The sequence below is a fragment of the Bos indicus genome, chromosome 19 (genome assembly GCF_029378745.1).
Source record: "Bos indicus isolate NIAB-ARS_2022 breed Sahiwal x Tharparkar chromosome 19, NIAB-ARS_B.indTharparkar_mat_pri_1.0, whole genome shotgun sequence".
Taxonomy (NCBI): domain Eukaryota; kingdom Metazoa; phylum Chordata; class Mammalia; order Artiodactyla; family Bovidae; genus Bos; species Bos indicus.
In genome coordinates, this window is record NC_091778.1 from 46,135,217 (window position 1) to 46,154,447 (window position 19,231).

General features: G+C 50.5%; 2 protein-coding genes across 3 annotated transcripts; both read right to left on the minus strand.

The window, feature by feature from the left end:
* Positions 1–3: 3 nt before the first annotated feature.
* LOC139177786 (spermatogenesis-associated protein 21-like) lies at positions 4–3,999 on the minus strand. The gene is made up of 9 exons (XM_070774452.1): positions 3,981–3,999; positions 3,515–3,653; positions 3,095–3,319; positions 2,930–2,982; positions 1,971–2,114; positions 1,556–1,627; positions 936–1,467; positions 672–830; positions 4–175 (listed from the first exon to the last, which is right to left on the minus strand). Exons 1-7 carry the CDS (start codon positions 3,997–3,999, stop codon positions 1,142–1,144), a joined length of 978 nt encoding a protein of 325 aa, XP_070630553.1. The 3' UTR covers positions 4–175; positions 672–830; positions 936–1,141.
* A 1,415-nt stretch (positions 4,000–5,414) lies between these two features.
* On the minus strand, positions 5,415–19,208 carry SPATA32 (spermatogenesis associated 32). 2 transcript variants are annotated; one of them, XM_070773651.1, is made up of 5 exons: positions 18,301–19,208; positions 8,278–8,332; positions 7,357–7,411; positions 6,118–7,007; positions 5,415–5,523 (listed from the first exon to the last, which is right to left on the minus strand). In XM_070773651.1, exons 1-5 carry the CDS (start codon positions 18,767–18,769, stop codon positions 5,439–5,441), a joined length of 1,554 nt encoding a protein of 517 aa, XP_070629752.1. In that variant the 5' UTR covers positions 18,770–19,208; the 3' UTR covers positions 5,415–5,438. The 2 variants fall into 2 exon arrangements, with proteins under 2 accessions (XP_070629752.1, XP_019836037.2); XM_019980478.2 differs by having other exon boundaries at positions 18,282–18,437.
* Positions 19,209–19,231: the final 23 nt, after the last annotated feature.

Sequence of the window (19,231 nt, forward strand, 5' to 3'; positions counted from 1 at the left end):
CTACGAGCTGCCTGTTTCGCTCAGCAAACACTTTATTTGTATTTGTACAATTTCTTCGTAGCAGGTCTCTGCAAATAGGCCGGAGAGGGGGAGAAGGGTTGCTTCTGGATCAGAGTTGGGGGAGAGGGAGCCAGTTTCGAAGGGCACATACACCCTAGTAGCTGGCTGGCGAACCCTGCGGAAGCGCGGAGGGGGCGTCCGGAGGGTCAAGCTTGCGGCTCGGATTAGAGACGCAGGGTTAGTTCCACCTGAGTCCGCCTTTCTGCCGGCCCATTTCCACCAGTCCTGCCTCCTACTTGGGTCCCCCGCCCCTTTTTCTTATGCCCCGCCCTATCCTTAGTCGATCCTTAGTCGTGCTGTAAAGAACAATATCGCATAGGAACCTGCAATGTTAGGTCCGTGAGTCAAGGTAAATTGGAAGTGGTCAAACAGGAGATGGCAGTAAGAGTTATCTCTTATTGCATCTCTCCCGGTCAGGTCCCAATTTCTTGTAGTTCTGCTTCCACTCTGCCCGTCCCTCCTCTCCCCGCCCGTCTGTCCCATTTATCTGTCGGGTCCCAGCTTTGTCTGCCCCGCCTCTATCCTCTCGGTCCCGCCCCACCATCACATGCCCTGCCCCTTATCTACATAACCCGGCCCCGCCCGCTGGCCCTGCCTGTGTCGACTTTCACCTTGGCTGAGCCGCCCGCTCTTGGGCGCGCGCTTGGGGCGACTGGGCTGGTACGACTTGGGAAGTCGGACGTCTGGCCGCGGAGTTCGGCTCTGCGTGTGGGATTCTGGCTGCGTCCCCCCGTTCAGGCTAGGTATCTGGGAGTAGGGGCTGCACGCTCCTGGGGCGAGGAAGCGGGTAGAAGGAAAAGGAGGGGCCCTTCCTGAAAACCGGTTGTGAGAGAGAGTCCCCAGTCCCGCGGGTCCCCGCCCAGACCCGGGCGCACCCGCTTTGTGCAGTCCGTGCAGCGAACGCGCCAGCTCGGCATTGGAGAGGCCGATGAGGCGCGCGGCCTGGCAGAAGAACGCGAGGCCCGCGTGAGAGCGCCCGCTGCGGCCGTGGCTGCGGGACCGACCTTTCCAGCTTGCGTTGAGCCGCAGAGACCGCTGCTTCTTGGAGTAGTAGCTTGAAGGAGAAAAGTGGGCAGCCGCCTCAGACAGCGTCTCCCCCAGTCCTCTTCATCTCACCCGTGAGGAAACTAAAGTGGGACAGGAATCTGATCGGGGGCAACTCGGCACCCAGGAAACTGACCCAAAATTCAGGCTCTCCTCTCTGGGGCAGGGACATCTGGGGACTCCTGCACCGGGAGTCTGCTCCCCCTATCTTGGGCCTCGAAGCTGGGTCCAGTTGTGCCCACCTCATCACCTCCCGTACCGACTTGAAGGGCACATAGCCCAGACTCATCAGCTTGAACAGCATCTCTAAGAAGAGGGTTTGCAAGCCCTGGGGGTCATAGGCCCAGCTGTTCCTCACCTTGCCTAGGGGCAGAGAACATGGGGAAAGGTAAGGAGGAGCCTTCCCCAGGCCAGGCCCACCCACTCCTGCCCCACCAGCCTTGCCCCTCACCCAAGCACTGAGCCAGGCGGTGGCTGTCAGTGAGGACACCCAGGAAGTCTTTGAAGCTTACAGTTCCATCACCTGGGAAGAGAGAGAGAGGAGGGGGTGCTGTAGGTGCCTGACCCCTTGTAGAAGGCTTGCCAGCAGTTCTAGGCATCAGAATGTCCAGTCCTGCCTCTGGCCAAGCATTTTCTGAGGTCAAGTCAGGGAGAAATAGCCCTTGCTGTGTGGGAGCCCCAAGTCAGGATGAGGATTATCACCGCAGAAATGTTTAGGGGTGAGGGGCTAGGTGTGGTGATCAGGGCAGGCTTCCGGCAAGAGGGGACTTTAGAAAAGGATGAGACCAGGGATTTTGTGGGCAGTGGAGGCATTCTTCAAGGCTAGAGGTGGGAGAGGTCATGAGGGTAGGGACAGGGTCACCCACCATCCAAGTCCGCCTGCCGCAGAGCCTCACACATCTCCTGAGGGCTCAGCTGGACACCCACATTGGACAGGGCAGCTTTCATACTGCGCATGTCCACGGAGCCTGTTGGGCTGGAGCTGAACAGTTTGAAGACATCCTGGAATGCTGGGGGTGGGGAGGGGGCAGGCGGGCAAGTGAACCCATGCACAGGAACTCTGAGATTCACCCACTCTAGCTCAGATGAGACTGAAGACTTGGGTTCACGGATTCCCTGGGCATTATAACTTCAGGTAAAGAACAGTGGTTGCTGTGTGTTGGTACCTGTTAAGTGTCTGTTCGGTTCTCATGTCCAAAAAGTGTTAAAAACTCTATGTCCAAGACCACACCACCCACAGGGGCCATGCTGGGCTTTCGATTCGGGTGGTCTGGCTCCAATGTCTGGAGGCTTCAGGAGCCCTGCTGGCAACCTGGCCTGTAGCAGGCACTGATAACTATTGATGAATAGAATGATTCTGTTTTGAGGGACCCCTGGAGATATCAGAGCATGATCTTTGTAGGGACACTGGGGCCCCCAAATGTAGAAGTGTTTCCTTCCACCTCTACTCCCACAGCCCTGAACCCCAGAGGGGCAGGGACTTCAGATCCTTTTTTCCCATTGTTTCTTCCAGTTTCCCTTATTCCTTTCATCCTGTTCATCCATCTACCATCTCTCCATCCACTATCCACATACCTTGCTATCCAACAACCCCTCCCTCCCTTCTTCACATACACACACACACACACACACACACACACACACACACACATACACACACACACACACATGCACAGAGCCATAATCCCTGGGATTGCAGAAATGAGCAAATTAGACCGGCATGGAGAGGTTACAGTACAGTCACTGGTTTCTGCTGTGTCTCCAACCTCTTCTACTCTGAGCACACCCTAGTTTTCCTCCCTGCTCCCAGTCCTGAGGCCCTCACCTGCCAGCTGCCGTGCTGTCAGGGGAAGCAGGTTCTTGTCTGCAAAGCTGCCTCTGTTAGGGGGAAGAGAGTGGAAAGTTCTTTGCATCTGCTGCTGAGCGATGCCAGAGTCAGGCAGGCTTTTCGACCCAGCACCCCAGCCCTGGCCCTGGTCCCTGCCCTCACCTCTGAGACCGGGTCTGAGGGTCTGACTGTACTGTGTGGGTGGCCTCAAGGCCCTTGAGCTGTCTGGTCCTCTGGGAAGCCTGCTCAGCCCCTGTGGTCAAGGCGGCAGCTGGTTCCTTCCGGGTCAGGAAGGTAGCACATTGTTGCAACCTTCCCTTCTGGGTTCTGCTGGCCTGCTCCTCTCCTGGGTCTTGCGTGAGCAGTCTTTGAGGCTTCTGTGGAGGCCTTGGAGGTGAGGAGAAGACAGGGCTGAGGGGTCCAGCCCATTTGAGTGTTTTGACTCCAGGGCACCCAGGACCAGACCTGTGGGTGCACAGCTTCACCTCCCAGGACCGGCCCCCTGCCAGCCTGTTCCCACAGCCCTCTCTCTGGGGGATTCTGGAAGCACTAGCTTGGAGGAGTAACCTCCGCCCTGGTCACCTGGATGTTCTCTTTGCCGATGGTGATCGCTTGGTCTTCCGCCCTCTGCTGCCTGAAAGGCAGAGTTGCATGCTTGGAGGCTGGGCCTGTCCTCCAGGCCTGCAGTCCCCCAGGCTGGGTTTGGGGTGGATCTGAACAACTGTCAGCAGGATGTGCGCTCCACCCTCACCACAGGCCTGCTCCTCTCTGCTGGGGAACCTGCACTTTTAGTCTTTTGAGTTTCTGCTCCCTTAAGGCATCTAAATTTTGTGACTCCATGCCAGAAGCTAACAGGAAGGCTGAGGTGCAGGAGAGAAGTAGGCCCCAGAGGCCCCAGGTCAAGGCATGGGAAGGTGGGGTCCAGCCAAGACGGGACTGTGGCTCACCTTACCCGAGGCCCCCTGGGCGGGAAGGAGCCCTTCCTCTGGGAAGATGTGTCCCAGTAGCCAGATGCCAGTGCTGGCCTAGTCCCTCCCCAGACACTCACCTCTGCATCTCTTCTTCATCCCTCCTTCCAGCCACCTGCCCCCTTCTCTGGCCCTGGCCCATTCTTGAGTGCTCATGCGTGTTTCTTAGTCGCTTCAGTCACGTCTGACTCTTTGCGACTCCATGGACTGAGGCCCGCCAGGCTCCTCTGTCCACAGAGATTCTCCAGGCAAGAATACTGGAGTGGGTTGCCATGCCCTCCTCCAGGGGATTTTCCTGACCCAGGGATTGAACCCATGTCTCCGGTACTGGGAGGCGGGTTCTTTACCATCAGTGCCACCTGGGAAACCCACCCCTTCCTAATCCCATTCTCCCTGACCCTGGGCACCTCCCTCCTCAGCCCCCTCTCAAGGCAGGGCAGAGTTCTAAGGGTCTGCAAGGTAGGGCTTTCACTTGAAGGGGAGCCTTGGTCCGGAGGAGGTCTTGAGTCTCATTAGGCCCCAAGCCTCGGTGCTGTCTCCCCTTCTCTTTCTCCCTGACTTCCCTCTTCCTACCCACTTCCATCCCCACACTCCAAGTTCTCTTCCCTCTTGTTGCCATCTCCTCTTCCAGAAGCTTCCCCACACTGTCCCTTCTTCCCCACGGTGGAGAGGCTCATGCATCCGGGTGCATGCATCTGGGTCACAGGCACTGTGTGTGTGCATGCCCATGTGCCTGGTATGTGTGGAACATGCTTCTTCAACCTGCGTGTGGCTGTGTCACATGAATGTCTGTGTCACGTGCTGGTCAGCAGCTGGTGTGTGTGTGTGTGTGTGTGTGTGGGCTGCCTGCAGAAGTGCATCATGACCCATGGACTCTCCCCTACACTGGAGGTACCTCTGAGTGGAGGTGGTGGCCCCTGGAGGACCAGTCCCTCGGCTTCATTCTTCCCTTCCTTCAAGCCCTGATGCTGCTGCTGCTGCTGCTGCTAAGTCGCTTCAGTCGTGTCCGACTCTGTGCGACCCCATGGACTGCAGCCTACCAGGCTTCTCCGTCCATGGGATTCTCCAGGCAAGTACACTGGAGTGGGTTGCCATTTCCTTCTTCAAGCCCTGAACACCATCCTTTCCCCATTCCAGGCCTTCACCATGAGAGAAGTGGGAAGAACTCCTTCCAGAAGCCTTCTCGCCTGCCCAGTCCCACCTCCAGGAGGCTCTCGCCTCAGATGATCCCCAAATGTCTCTTTTACATCTAAGAAGCCTCAGACAGGGCACAAGTGAGGTCTTGCCAAGACAAGTCATGACTCTCTGATGCTGGCCTAGAGGTCTGGAGCGGTGCGGGGGGAGTAAGCAGGGACCACACAGGGCTGATGGAGCCCGTGGGGGGCAAGGGGGTGCTGGGGTGGCTAACAGTGCAGGTGGCATCTCTAAGCATTGGAGACCAGGATGCTGAAGCCAGAGGAGCTCACTGGTCCAGGAGCATTTGCACAAAAAGTCTGAGCCAGGGGGCCAGCACTGGAGGCTTTACTGGTTTTGTCTAGTCATTTCTCTGGGGAGGAGGGGGATGACAGCTTAAAATGGATTTTCAGGAATAATGGATTCCCTTTCATGGTTCCCGGCACCGAGCTGCAACGCAAAAGAGAGAGTGTCACTTAGGCCCTGGTGGGAAGGACAAAGGAGGGGTGAGCCCGGAGGCCTTTCTGAGGAGGGCGCAGGGGCTCAGACGGCCTCTTCCTGCTGTGTGATGTGGATGGGCAGCTGCCCCTCCATCATGTTCATTCATCACCAGGAAGCGCGGGGTGCTGGAGAACCCAGAGTCCTCAGTCCTGCCTCGCTGGGCATATCAAGGGCCCAGGGCTGAGACCTAGGGGTTCTCAGTAGGAAAGAGCGTGAGTGTTTCCAGTGAGGGTGAGGCCGTCTACACTCATGGTGAGAGACCTCCTAACGCTAGAATGGCATTCTAGTTCCGGCTTCGAACCCAAGTCCCTGCCCCCACCCTGGAGCGCTTACCCTCCATGGTCCCCAGGCCTCTGTCAGCCTGGCCTTGGCACTGCACCTCAGCCCACCGGAACTTTGTTTCCAGCAGCCTTTATGAGGTCACTGAGGTGGAGACATCACTCAGCCAGCCCCTCATTCCATTGTCCCCAGCTCCCCCTTGGCTGTGTGAGGAGTGGGCCCGCCTGCACATCCTAGGGGGAGCCGTGGGGCAGCCTCACTTACTCTTTTGCAGCTCCTTTTGGCTGAGGGGACGTGGTCGGGGACTGGAGAAACTTCAGCTCCCCTTCAATGGTGGCCCTCTTGAACCCTGGCTTTCTGAGGTCAAGGTAAGGGTGAGGGACGTCCTCATCTTCTTGCTTTGGGGCATCCTGTGGTTTCCTGGCTTCTCCTGGTTCCTCTGGCGGCTTCTCATCCTTCGTGAGTTTTCCCTGCTCTGGCTCGTCCGTGGTGGGCTGGGCAGCATGATCCACGGCAGGCTCTGTGGGAGGTGGCATGGCCTTCTGGGGTGTGGTCTTGATCATGTGCTGCAATCTGGGCAGGTCCATCCTGCTGGAGGAGGCCATGGCCAGGGTTGATGCGAAATTGATCAGCTCTTCCAGGCCCATGGTGGGTGTGCAGAAGGACGGCTCGGGGCTTAGAGTCTTCTGGGAGGCTTTGTCTAGAGGGCCTTGCTGGGCGCTGGGGTTCTGGCTCTGCTTCTTGGAGCTCTCAGTGTCCTTGGGGACCGTCTGTTGGGCAGGGCATATGGTGGTCTTTTTTGTGCTCTTCTGGAAGGGCTGCGTGCTGATCACTGGTTGCAGGCTGTGTTCTGACACCTGGATGAGCCTGTCTACCCAGAAGAGGTGCCTAGAGGTCTGCACGTGGATGGAGCGGTAGTCCTCGTCCATGGAACTCACGTAGCTGGAGTTGGACCTCATGCTCAGCTGTCTGATGTCTGGCTTCGTTAGCCCGTCTCCATAGGGTTGGGGGAACTCTTCCCTGTACCCCTGGGGCTTGGGGTCTTCCTGTTTGGCCTCGGGCTCTGTCTGTGGGAAGGGTTTGGGCTTCTGTTCTGGCTCCACTTGAGGGAGCTTTTCTTCGGGAAGCCCCGGCTCTAGCAATTCATTCTCCAGCTGAAAGGTTTCAACAGGAAGCTGAGGCTGCGCCTGGCCCCCCCACCCCAACCTCCGCGGTTCTCCCCATCCCCCATTCTCTGCCCTGCCCCACCCCCCCGCCACTGTCCTTCTGCTCACTTCCTCCCTGACACTTGCCTCCTCCAAGTGACCTGCTTGGGGCAGGGAGGCAGTGGGGGCAGCTGGTGAGGGTGGGTGTGCATGTGTGTGCCAACCCTGGCCTGGTGCTAGGGTTGGTCCTGTAATTGTCCAGGGTGGGGGCTTACCAGGCTTTAGACAAGATGAGCCTCAAAGACCCCTGCCCCTGGCCTCCCGCCTCCCCCTAGGAGGTGATACAGTCTGCTGTTACCTCCATGTCATCTTCCTCTTGTATTGGCTGGAACTGGTTTTGGTTTATGTCACCCCTAAGACAGAAGGAGACAGAGTGGGTGACAGGCCTCCGTGCGGTAGGGAGAGTAGCTTCTGGGGAGGGTCTCTGGTGCCCTTAAAGTCTCCTGCCTTGTGCAAGGACTGGCAAGATGCTCCAAGCTCACTCCCCTGGTGGCACCCTCTCCCACTGAAAATCCCATGGCAGACTCATATTCTCAAACTTCAGTGAGTTCAGAAAGCGCCTAGAGAGCTTGCCAAGTTGCTCGCCTCCCCCTACAATCTCTGCAGAGGAGACTGACTCCTTGGGGGAGGTCCCCCGATCCAACAGTCCCCTTCCTAGAAGCTTGTGTCTTTTATTTCAGTTGGCGGTTGAAGCCCAGGAATCTGCATTTTAATCTAGCATTCCAGTGGGCCAGTGTCTTGCAAGCGGCTCATCACAGAGGGAGAAAACCAGAGGGACACCCTCTCCAGAACCTGCCCGCTCTCAGCTCAGCAAATCTGAAGTACAAGGGTGTGTGTGGAGGGTACCCTTGGTTCTTACTGCTAGTTGGCTGCCATCTCGACCGCTGCCCTCAGTCATTGTAACCTTTCTCTTACTTTAGGCACCTGCCCACCCTCCCCTTGGACAGTTCTGATCTCAGAGAAAGGCAATGCTAAGGGGTCAGGCTCCATCCATGTCCTGGATGTACCCCACCACCCTTCAGTCCTCCTCCAATGTGAGGGATTGGGGGCGGAAGCAGAGCAGGGGATGGCCTCCATCCCCACCCCTGCTGCCTTTTGGCCTGGATACTGGCCTAGGGGAGATTTTGGAAATAAGCAAGATAGAGAGAGATCCTGGGTGAGGGTGGGTGATCTCGGGGGTTGGGGAGAAGTCCTACGGTGATGGGGAACTGGTTCTCACTGTGAATCCATAATGTCCACCGACTCTTTGCCACAGCAGGGAAATCCATTGGCACCTGGCAGGGAGAAGGACGTGAGGGCAGGGGACCTGCACGTGTCCCTGAGCGAGTCTGGAGCTCAGGCTGGTGGCAGTGCTGCAGCCACCCCCCTCCTTCCCTGTCCCTTACCTAAGCCCATGTGCCATCCCCTTGCCCATCCTGCCCCTTGCCAGCATCACCAGCACCCCATCCTCCACGTCTGCTCCCTTCCACCTTTCGTGATCCATCACTGTCTTCCATTAGGGCAAATACGAATAGCGGTCACTTCTGTTCACTGAGTGCTAGAAACTAGCCCAGGGATTGTGTTGAGCACTTTATAGGCTTTAGTTCTTTGAACACATGAGAAGAGGTTCATTTGCCCAAGGTCCCTCAGCTGATCACTCAGGAAGTCAGGACTTAGATGCAGGCTTCACTTAAGGAGCTCTTTACTGCCCTGCCCTGAATGTCATCCTATCCTGGAGCCTGTAACTGTGCGGGGTTCTCTGTCGCACCCCAGGTGAACTTTCTTCATCTTTTCCATTCCTGCCCCTGCTCCCCTTTCTCCACTCTGTCTGGCCAGGCTTCAGATCTGCCACTCACTCTCATCCTAGCCACTCTTATCCTGTCCTCTCTTCCCCCAGCTTCTCATGCCATTTCACATCCTGGGATCATCTATTTCCAACGCTGGGCCAGAATTCTCACCCCAGGTGGTTGATTTGAGGTGACGTGTGCTTGCTAAGTTGCTTCGGTTGTGACTGACTGTGTGACCCATGGACTGTAGTCTACCAGGCTCCTCTATCCATGGGATTCTCCAAGGCAACAATACTGTAGTGGGTTGCCATGCCCTCCTCCAGGGGATCTTACCAACTAAAAGATCGAACCTGCATCCCTTAGGCCTCCTGCAGTGGCAGGAATATTCTTTACCACTAGTGCCAGGTGGGAAGCCTATCTGTTTATTTCGGAACATGAAACATCCTTTGCAAAGGAGATTGGCTTCTTGGAGTACGTCCCCTCTCACAGTCCCCTTTCCTAGAAGCTTGTATCTTTTATTGCAGAAGCTTCTCTTTCATCCTTTGGTGATAGGGGCCACCAGGCTGTCCCATTCTCTGAGCCCCAGGGTGGTGGATAGGGGTTGATGGTGGGGCCATTATGGCAATGAGCAAGCCAGGATCCCTATGAGCCTGCAGTGTGACAGGAAGTGACAGCCTTAGCTCTGGCTGAGAAGAATTGCTCCCAGGATTAGATTAGAAGGATTAGAATGTTGCTGTGGCCTCTTTCTAGAGGTGGAGAGGTTGGGGAGGGTCCTTGCATGGCTGATATTGGGTCCTGGGCTTTGGGTTGCTCCATGCACTTCCTAGCTGATGCTAGTGGTAAAGAACCCACCTGCCAATGTAGGAGATGTGAGAGACATGGGTTCAATCTCTGGATCAGGAAGTTCCCCTGGAGGAGGAAATGGCAACACACTCCAGTATTTTTGCCTGGAGAATCCCATGGATGGAGGAGCCTGGTAGGCTACTGTCCATAAGGTCGCAAAGAGTCAGACAGGATTGAAGTGACTTAGCAAGCATGCACCCACAGGTTCAGCCTGGGCCTGGGATCCTGGATCAGCTGGGTGACTGGGCTAAGAGTGCACCAGGGGTAGGCTCCCAGTGGCCGGCTCAGTGGTCTCTTCAGAACTCATCACTTTTGACCACCATGCTTTCTTTGACCATCCCTCAACTTCCTCCCCACATCTCTTCTGCTCCATTTCTACCTGCCCCAACTGCTACTGTGCCTCAGGCTTCTGACCCCACAGCTTTCTTTTGCTTTGTGGTTGTTCATTTGCTAAGTTGTGTTCAACTCTTTGTGACCCCGTGGACTACAGCACACCAGGCTTCCCTGTCCTTCACCATCTCCCAGAGCTTGCTCAAACTCATGTCCATTGAGTAGGTGATGCCATCCAACCAGCTTGTCCTCTGTCATCCCCTTCTCCTCCTGCCTTCAATCTTTACCAGCATCAGTGTCTTTTCTGATGAGTCTCCCTTCGTGTCAGGTGGCCAAAATTTTGGAGCTTCAGCTTCAGCATCAGTCCTTCCAAGGAATATTCAGTATTGATTTCTTTAGGATTGACTGGTTTGATCTTGCTGTCCAAGGGACTCTCAAGAGTCTTCTCCAACACCACAGGCCAAAAGCATCAATTCTTTGGCACTCAGCCTTCTATATGGTCCAACTCTTACATTCATACATGACTACTGGAAAAAATATAGCTTTGACTAGATGGATCTTTGTTGGCAAAGTAATATCTCTGCTTTTTAATATTCTGTCTAGCTTTCTCATAGCTTTTTTCCCAAGCAACAAGTGTCTTTTAATTTCATGGCTGAAATCACCATCTGAAGTGATTTTTGAGCTCAAGAAGATAAAATCTATCACTGTTTCCATTGTTTCCCCATCTATTTGCCATAAAGTGATGGGACTGGATGTCATGGTCTTAGTTTCCTTTGCTTGTTTTAAAAAATTTCTCTGGGAAGTTTAATCAACACCTAAAGCCTTAACTCTTCCATAAAAAGCAACTGGATATGGATAGAAGGAAAAATTATTATGGTATGCACCTCACTGCAGCACTGGGGTTTAGAAGCAAAAAATCTGAGGTTGACTCAACTTGGGGCCTCTATATTCAACCTGGGAATGTTCTATTAGGGATTCAAGTGACATTTGATAGTGTATGAAATAATATCGACTTCCAACTGTGGATTGCTTTATATAGAAAGGCATTGATTTTGTATCCTGCAATCATCCTAAAATCTTATTGGTTCTAGCAGCTTTTTTTGTTTTTTCTAAAGTAGCTTTTTTAAGATTCCATGGGGTTTTCTACATAAACAATAATATTTGTGACTCAACATAGTCTTCTTCCTTTTCAACCTGGATGTCTCCAAGTTCTTTTTCTTGCCTTATTGCACTGAGAATAATCTCTGGAACAATGTGGAACAGAATTGAGAGTAGATATTCTTGCTTTGCTAGTGAGCTTAGGGGAAAAGTATCCAGTATTTCATTATGAAATACAATGTTATAGTTTTTCTCATAGATGCTATTTATCAGGTTGAAGAAGTTTCCTTCTATTCCTACTTAATTTTTAAATAGGAAAGGATGTTGGGTTTTATCTGATGCTTTTCCTGAATTTATTGAGATTATCATGTTTTTCTTATATTCTGTTACTATAAGTTATGTATGTATGGCTGTATGTGCTCAGTCACTCAGTCATGTCTGACTCTTTGTGATCCCATGGACTAAAGTCCACTAGGTTCCTCTGTCCATGAGATTCTCTGGGCAAGAATACTGGAGTGGGTTGCCATGCCTGCCTTCAGGGGATCTTCCCAACCCAGGGATGGAACCCAGGTCTCCAGCATTGTAGGCAGATTCTTTACTGCCTGAGCCATCAGGGAAGCCAGGGAAGTTATATATAGCATGTGCTAAATATATTACATATTATTCTGCTAATAATTCTATTATAATTTGTTTATGGTGAGATCTTGTATTCCTGGGATAAATCTCACTTGATCACAATGTACTACCTTTTTATACATTGTCAAATTTTATTTTCTAACTTTTAAGATGAATTTTCACATATATGTTCATAAGGTCTATTGGTATGCAATTTTCTATTCTTATAATGTCTTTCTTTTTATAATGTCTAGGATGTAAGGTTTTGACAGTAGAGTAATGCTGGCCTCATAGAATGAGTTGAGGCATGTCCCATCTTCAATTTTCTGAGTTTGTGTAAAATTTTTATTATTTATTGATTATGTTTGGTAGAATTCACAAATGAAGCCTGTGGACCTGGACCTGGAGTTTCCTTGTGAGGAGATTTTAATTACAAATTCAACTTAAAAAATAGATACAAGGTTATTTAGCCTACCTATTTCTTTCTTTTTTATTATGATAAAATACACATATCATAAATTGCTCTTTTAAAATTATTTTTAAGTATGCAGTTCAGTGGTATTAAGTATATTATCATGCAGCCAATCACCACTATCCATTCCCAGAATATCTATTTCTTCTTGAGTGAGGTTTTGGAGTTTGTATTTTTTTTTAAAGGAATTTATCCATCTCATCTAAGCTGTCAAGTTTATTGGCATAAATTGTTCCTAATATTCCCTAATCATTTTTTCACATCTGCAGAGTCTGTAGTGATGTTACCTCTTTCATTCCTCATGCTGGTAATTTTGGTCTTTTTTTTTTCCCTTGTCCAGTTTGGCTGTAGATGTATCAGTTGTGTGGGTCTTCTCAAACCTGCCAGAGATATGTCTGATTCCTGAGTGGTCACATTAAAGTAATATCTGCAAAGCAATAGGCTCCTGCAGTCATAGGCTCCCAATCAGCTTTTTATGATTTCACTCTTATACGTGGACAACCAAGCATCACTAGGCATTTGAGAAAACTGCTAACATAGGAGAGCTAGACTGAGAGAAAAGACTACTCCAGAACACCAGAAGAGAAACAAGGGAACTGAAAAATTCTAATCATCTTCAGAGACTCAGAGTTTAAGATATTCAGCAACATATATATTGCATCCAAAGAACAAGAACAGGATACTATTTTAAAAAGAACTATGAAAGGAAAGAGCTTTCTAGCAAACAATTAAAAAATAAAATACAGAGACTATTCCTAGAAGGTAGAATTAAAATATCAAGATGATGTGAGAGAAAAGGATCAAAAGGAAATCCAGTGCTGGGTTATAGAAAGGAGATTCAGAAAGAATGGAGACCATGGAGAAGAAAAGCAAAATCAGTATTTCCCTGAGCTGAAGGATGTCATTAGCTTAAAAATGTTTGCTGAATACCCAACACTATAGATGCCAAAAGATCTTTGCTCTAAAAGTTAATTGCACCAGGAACAAAGGATTCCTAAATACTTCTAAGTGAGAAACAAGTTAACAACAACGGAAGGAGAATCATACTGGCGGTGGAGTTAGCAGTACAGTTGCTTTTAACATTCTGAGGGAAATGGTTTTTAACCTAGAATTTTATATCCAGCAAAACTATCATTTCAGACATGGAAAAGTAAGAAAGTTTATTCCTTTTTTTTGGGAAGTTATTTGAGGATGTGCTAATGCAAAATAAAGGTGTAAAACAAGAGAGTCAGGGATGAAAGAGCATATCCAACCCAGGAGAGCAGCTGAATCCCAGATGTCAACTGTATAGAGGCCTACACATTGGTGCAATAGGATGAAGGCTCCTGGGCAATAGGTCTCTGAAATAAAGAAAACCTAACAGAATAGTTAACTAGATGTAGAGGTTGAAGAAAACAAAGACTATGATAAAAGCAAAGAGTATAAGTAAAAGGCCACTAAAAAAAAACCCGGAAAAACAAAAAGCTGTATGAGAAAGAAAAGGTAATTGTGGTACCTTTTATGGCTCTGCAGTGAACAGTTTTCATGTAGTCATGATAATCCTATTTATTAACTTTCAACATTTAGAATCAATATATAGGCAAAATTTGGAAAACATAATTATGGTTACGGGACAATGTGAATGCTATCCACCTTGATATTAAAAAATAAACATACAGGTTAGAGTCTTTGGGAGCTACAAGGCAGGAAGGAAAGTTGAAGGAAAAGGTAGGGTCACTAAAACATCTTACTATATGTGTGTCAAAAGATACTCTCTAAAGTTGATGAAAAAATAAATATATTAAATTTACAAAGGTCACTAAAACATCTTACTATATGTGTGTCAAAAGATACTCTCTAAAGTTGATGAAAAAATAAATAAATTTACAAAGGCATTAGCAGATCTAAAAATAATTGATATTGGGAAGATGGGGCAGGGTGGTTCCATTACAGTGGGTAGGTGGTCCAAGAAGAAGCCTGTGGGCTTGTGGAAAGATGAAATGGTAACCAGGCAGAAAAATAGTTCAAATGGAATAGTGGTGGTTGCTCTGAGGAGTGAGGCTGGGGATGTGGTATAGGGGATTCTTGCTTTTCAATCACTGAATAAGCTCTTCAGTACTGTTTAACCATATGCATGTATTTCTTGGATAAAGTTAAAAAGAAATGTGGAGCTCCAGGGGTACTTCCCTGGTGGTCCAGTGGCTAAGACTCTGCCCAGGGTTTGATCCCTGGTCAGGGAACTAGATCCCACATTGCCACAACTCAGAGTTGGCATGCTGCAACTAAAGATTCCACATGCCACGACAAAGATTGAAGGTCTTTGTGAAGATTGAAGGCCTGGTGTAGCCAAATAAATATATTTAAAAAATGCCGAGGCCAGCTATTGTCCAGGGATTGTGCTAAGGGCAGAGGACACAGTGATGAACATACACAATCTCTGCCCCTTGGAGCTTTCAAGCCTGTGGCTGTACCACAGGAGACCCTCCAATCTCTATTTCATACTCTCACTTGACCCTCCAATTTCTATTTCTTACTCCCACTTCTCCTGAGTTCTAGACTTAAACTGCAGTCACTGATTACACATTTTCCCCTCAGGAGGCCTCAACTTCACTTTGTTTAAAACCCTATGGATTCCTTGTCAAAGCCTGAGTTGAGTAGTTTGAATAGAATTCCCCTTTCCTATTGTCATGACTAGGTGAGCTAGGGGCTCACCTCTTCCTAAAGACCTCCCAGACTCTACCTCAAGGCACTAAGCTGAGGAGTCTTCCTCCAGTTGCTCCCTTCCTCTCTACCCCCAGGCCCCCCCACAGCAGACCTCTATCTAAGTGCACAGCTTCAGTTAGAGGTGGGTTGGGTGTGTGGTTTGCTTACTTTGAATCTCTGATCCTCTACACAGAGTCAGGCACAAGGTGGATTCTCAGCAAAAGCCTGTGCAAAGAATGGTTTCCTGGGATTTCGCTGGTGGTCCAGTGGTTAAGAATCTGCCTGTCAATGCAGGGGATATAAGTTCGATCCCTGGTCTGGGAAGATCCCATCTGCCATGGAGCAACAAAGCCCATGCGCCACAACTACTGAGCCCACGCTCTGGAGACCATGCTCTGCAACAAGAGAAGCCGCCACAAGGGGAAGCCCGTGCACCACCACTGGAGAGTAGCCCCTGCTTGCCACAGTTAGAGAAAGTCTCTGCATAGCAATGAAGACTCGGTGCAGCCAAAAATAAATACATAAACAAAATTATTTAAAAAAAGAGAATGGTTTCCTTATTCCTCTCACCCCACGAAACCCTTCAGATTATCTCCCATTTTGGGCCTCAAGTTCATACCTTGGTGTCCAGACTCTAGGATGGCCAACACAGTTCTGCATGTTTGACCCATCTTCCTTTCCAATCTCTCATCTCTTAATAAACTCCTCTCCCTGGTTTCTTCATTTATCCTATCATCCCAGTTAGAGACCTGGGTCACTTGCAACCTCCTCATGTCCCCAGCTCCTGACCTTCCCACCACTGTTAATGACCCAGTGCACATCGTTTCTCCATCCCCACTGCCTCTCCCCTCTTCTGACACCAAAGTCAACACAAACCCAGGACTCATGATCCCCTCAACACTCAGTGCTTGAGTTCTTTGCATGCCTTCAACCCTCAGGGCCACACACTGCACAGGTGGCCATGACTCTCCTCTCATATATGAGGAAGTTTGCTCAAGTCACACAGCTCTTAAGAATAGCACCACGACCTGAACACAAGTCAGATCGGCTCCAAACCCCATGGTGCTACCCACTGTGCTGGCTGAAATTTCTCTAGGCCTTTAGCTGATGTAATACAACATAGGCTACTGATCCACATTCACCCTGACCCCGGCTCCAACCCGGGCATTTCAATGACTGCAGAACAAGCCTGTTGCATCACACCTGCTCACATCCAGACTCTAGGGTGGCCTCAAAGATCCTGCATAGTCTGATCTCTGCCTTTTTTCATCTCCTGGTATCCAGTTCCCTGCCTTGCCCCAAGCTCAAGAGGCCCTGGAGCGTGGAGGGAACTTTTGTGCCTCAGTGCCTTTGCACATGCTGTTTCTGATACTCAGAAAGTCTCTCTCCTGATAAAAATCCTACTCATGCCTGACAGCCCAACTCAAATCTCCATTGTCATTATCTCTGTGACATACCCGGCTGTCTAACCCAAATTTTAATTTTTAGTTGACTCATTAGACTCAGGGCCTAGCACAGAGTAAGAGTAAGTGCTGACAAATAATAAACACTAGAGAGAGTGTGAAGAAAAAAAAACCCCTCCTATGCTGTTTGTGGGAATGTAAATTGGTGCAGTCACCATTGAGACCAGTATGGAGATCCCTTTAAAAACTAAACAGAGTTACCACAAGATCTTACAATTCCACTGGAGAATGTCTGGAGAAAACTCTATTTTGAAATGATACCTGCACCCCAATGTTCATTACAGCATTCACAATAGTCAAGACATGGATGCAACCTAAATGTTCATCAACAGATGAATGGATAAAGATGGTGTGATACACACACACACACACACACACACACACACACACACACACACACACACTGGAATATTATTCAGTCATAAAAAAGAATGAAATAATACCATTCACAGTAACATGGATGAAGTGAGTGAGTGAAAATCTCTTAGTCGTGTCCGACTCTTCACGATCCCATGGACTATACAGTCCATGGAATTCTCCAGGCCAGAATACTGGACCACTCCAGTATTCTTAGTCGTTCCCTTCTCCAGGGAACATGGATGGACCTAGAGATTATTATACTACTGAAGAAGCCAGACGGAGGAAGACAAATATGATATGACTTATATGTGGGAACTAAAAACAAACAAACAAATGAACTTATTTACAAAACAGAGACTCTCAGACACAGAAAACGCAGTTACCAAAGGGGAAAGCAACTTCCCTGATGGCTCAGGTGGTAAAAAGCCTGCCTGCAATGCAAGAAACCTGAGTTTGATTCCTGGGTTGGGAAGATGCCCTGGAGAAGGAAATGGCAGCCCATTCCAGTATTCTGGCTTGGAGAATCCAATGGACAGAGGAACCTGGTAGGCTACAGTCCACGGGGTTGCAAAGAACTGAAAAGGACTGAGCAACTAACACTTTCAGTTTCAAGGGGGTGGGTGGGTAGGAATAACATGCACACTGCTATATATTAAAATAGATAACCAAGCAGCTGTAGAGCACAGGGAACTATACTCAATATTTTGCAATAACCTATAAAAGGATCTGAAAAAGAATATATATATATGTATATCTTACTGAATCATTGTGTTGTACACCTGAAATTAACACATTGTAAATCAACAATACTTCAATTAAAAATACAATAAAATACAGTTCTCTAAGATAAAAAAAAAAGAAAAAAGAGAAGGGGATGCAATAAACATTGCAGGAGTAATTTAAGATCTCTGCATCCGTTTGTTTGTTGAGGGGAAAGCTGTTCTCTGGTTGTTGATTTTTGGCACGTTTTGAAGGCTGGCCCAAGTCGTCCTGGGAGAGAAAGTTCTGAGAAGAAAGCCGCCAATCCGGGGGTGGGGGAAATCTGGGCCCCCTTGTTAGACACCTGGGAGATCCAGGGCCCTGAAGGGAAACCATCTTTGTTCAAGGGCACAGAGAGAAGTGCAAAGCACGACGAAGAGGATCAGTAAATATCTGTTGAAGCACACTGCTTTTCTCTGCAAAAGCCTCAAGCACCAACCACGGAAACACTTGATTTGATTTGGAGCGGGGGTGTTTCCTCTGCAGTTTGGGGTAATTCATATATCGCTTCCTGGGCACGGGGCCTCTACTCTGTGTGTCCAGAACGCCCTTACCCCTCAATGTGCACGTGTATCTGTACACACACACACACACACACACACACACACACACACACACACACAGAGTCGTGCGCCGCGCAGGGCCAACGCTGGGCGTGGTGGCCAGGGTAGCACCGCCCATCATCCGCGGGGACCGCGGGGGTCTGGCTGGGGGTCGACCTTCCTCTCCGGCGCCCGCCCGCCTCGGCCGATCCCCGCCCCCCGAGCCCCTACCTCACTTTCATTTTTCCCGCCCGGCCCCGCCCCTGCCCAGCCGCGCGCCCGCCCGCTCCCACCTGTCACCCCCATGCTGACCGAGACTCTGGACTCTGTACGGGAGGCGGGGAGCGGGCTGGTGGCTGCTGCCCCTCCGCCTCCAGTGCGCTCTTTGGTGGCAGGCTGTGGGGGGCGGGAGAGATGCGGGGAGTGCGGTGGGGTGGGGTGGGGGGCGCCGGTGCCTGTGATGTCGCGGCCTCTGTGACGCTACCCCCCGGCGTGTGGCTGGGCTTGGCAGTTGGTGGAGGAGTCTTCCAGAGAAGGGGGCTCCTCCTTGCCCCGCAGCCGGAGCTCCTCCTTGAGAGACATCCAGGAGGCGCTGCTCTCTGCTGCCGGCCCAGATGGGTAGACGATGGAGACTGGTAAGCCTGAGGTCTGCTGGGCTGAGCTTTGATCTGCCCTGCGCATACTGGCAGAAGGCCACTGCACCTTCTGCGTGCCCAGGATCCTCCAAGAACCTGCTGAGCTTGCCACCTTTGCCCCAAAGTGTACACATGTATCTGTGCATCCGAACTTGGACATAGATTCCTGTTGTAGAGCCAGGTTAGACGAGGCACCCTGTGTGCCAACGACGTCCATCCTCAGGTTCTGTCCCAGCGCGAGGGAATGTACTTTGGGAAAGTCATCTCTGAGCATGTGCAGACACCCAGGTGGCTGGAAAGGCTGGCAGTTCAGGCCCATTCCCAGTCCAGTTCCCTGGGAGCCAGGCCTCAGGGACAGAGGAGTGACTGGGACAGTCTTGGTTCTGGGCATGCAGTTTGCCTCCACTACCCCTGCTTGGTCAGTACCCAGCCCTTGGCACCCTGCTCCTTCTCCCCTCAGTCTGGCACCGTTCGGCCAGGGACTTCCCAGCTGTCACCACGTGGGGCATCTTGTCTAACTGGTCTGAATGGATAGCCCAGAGGTAGGACTGGAAGTGTCACTGGGAGGAGTGGTGGGAAAGGGCTGAAAACAGTCTTTGTCCAGGGTG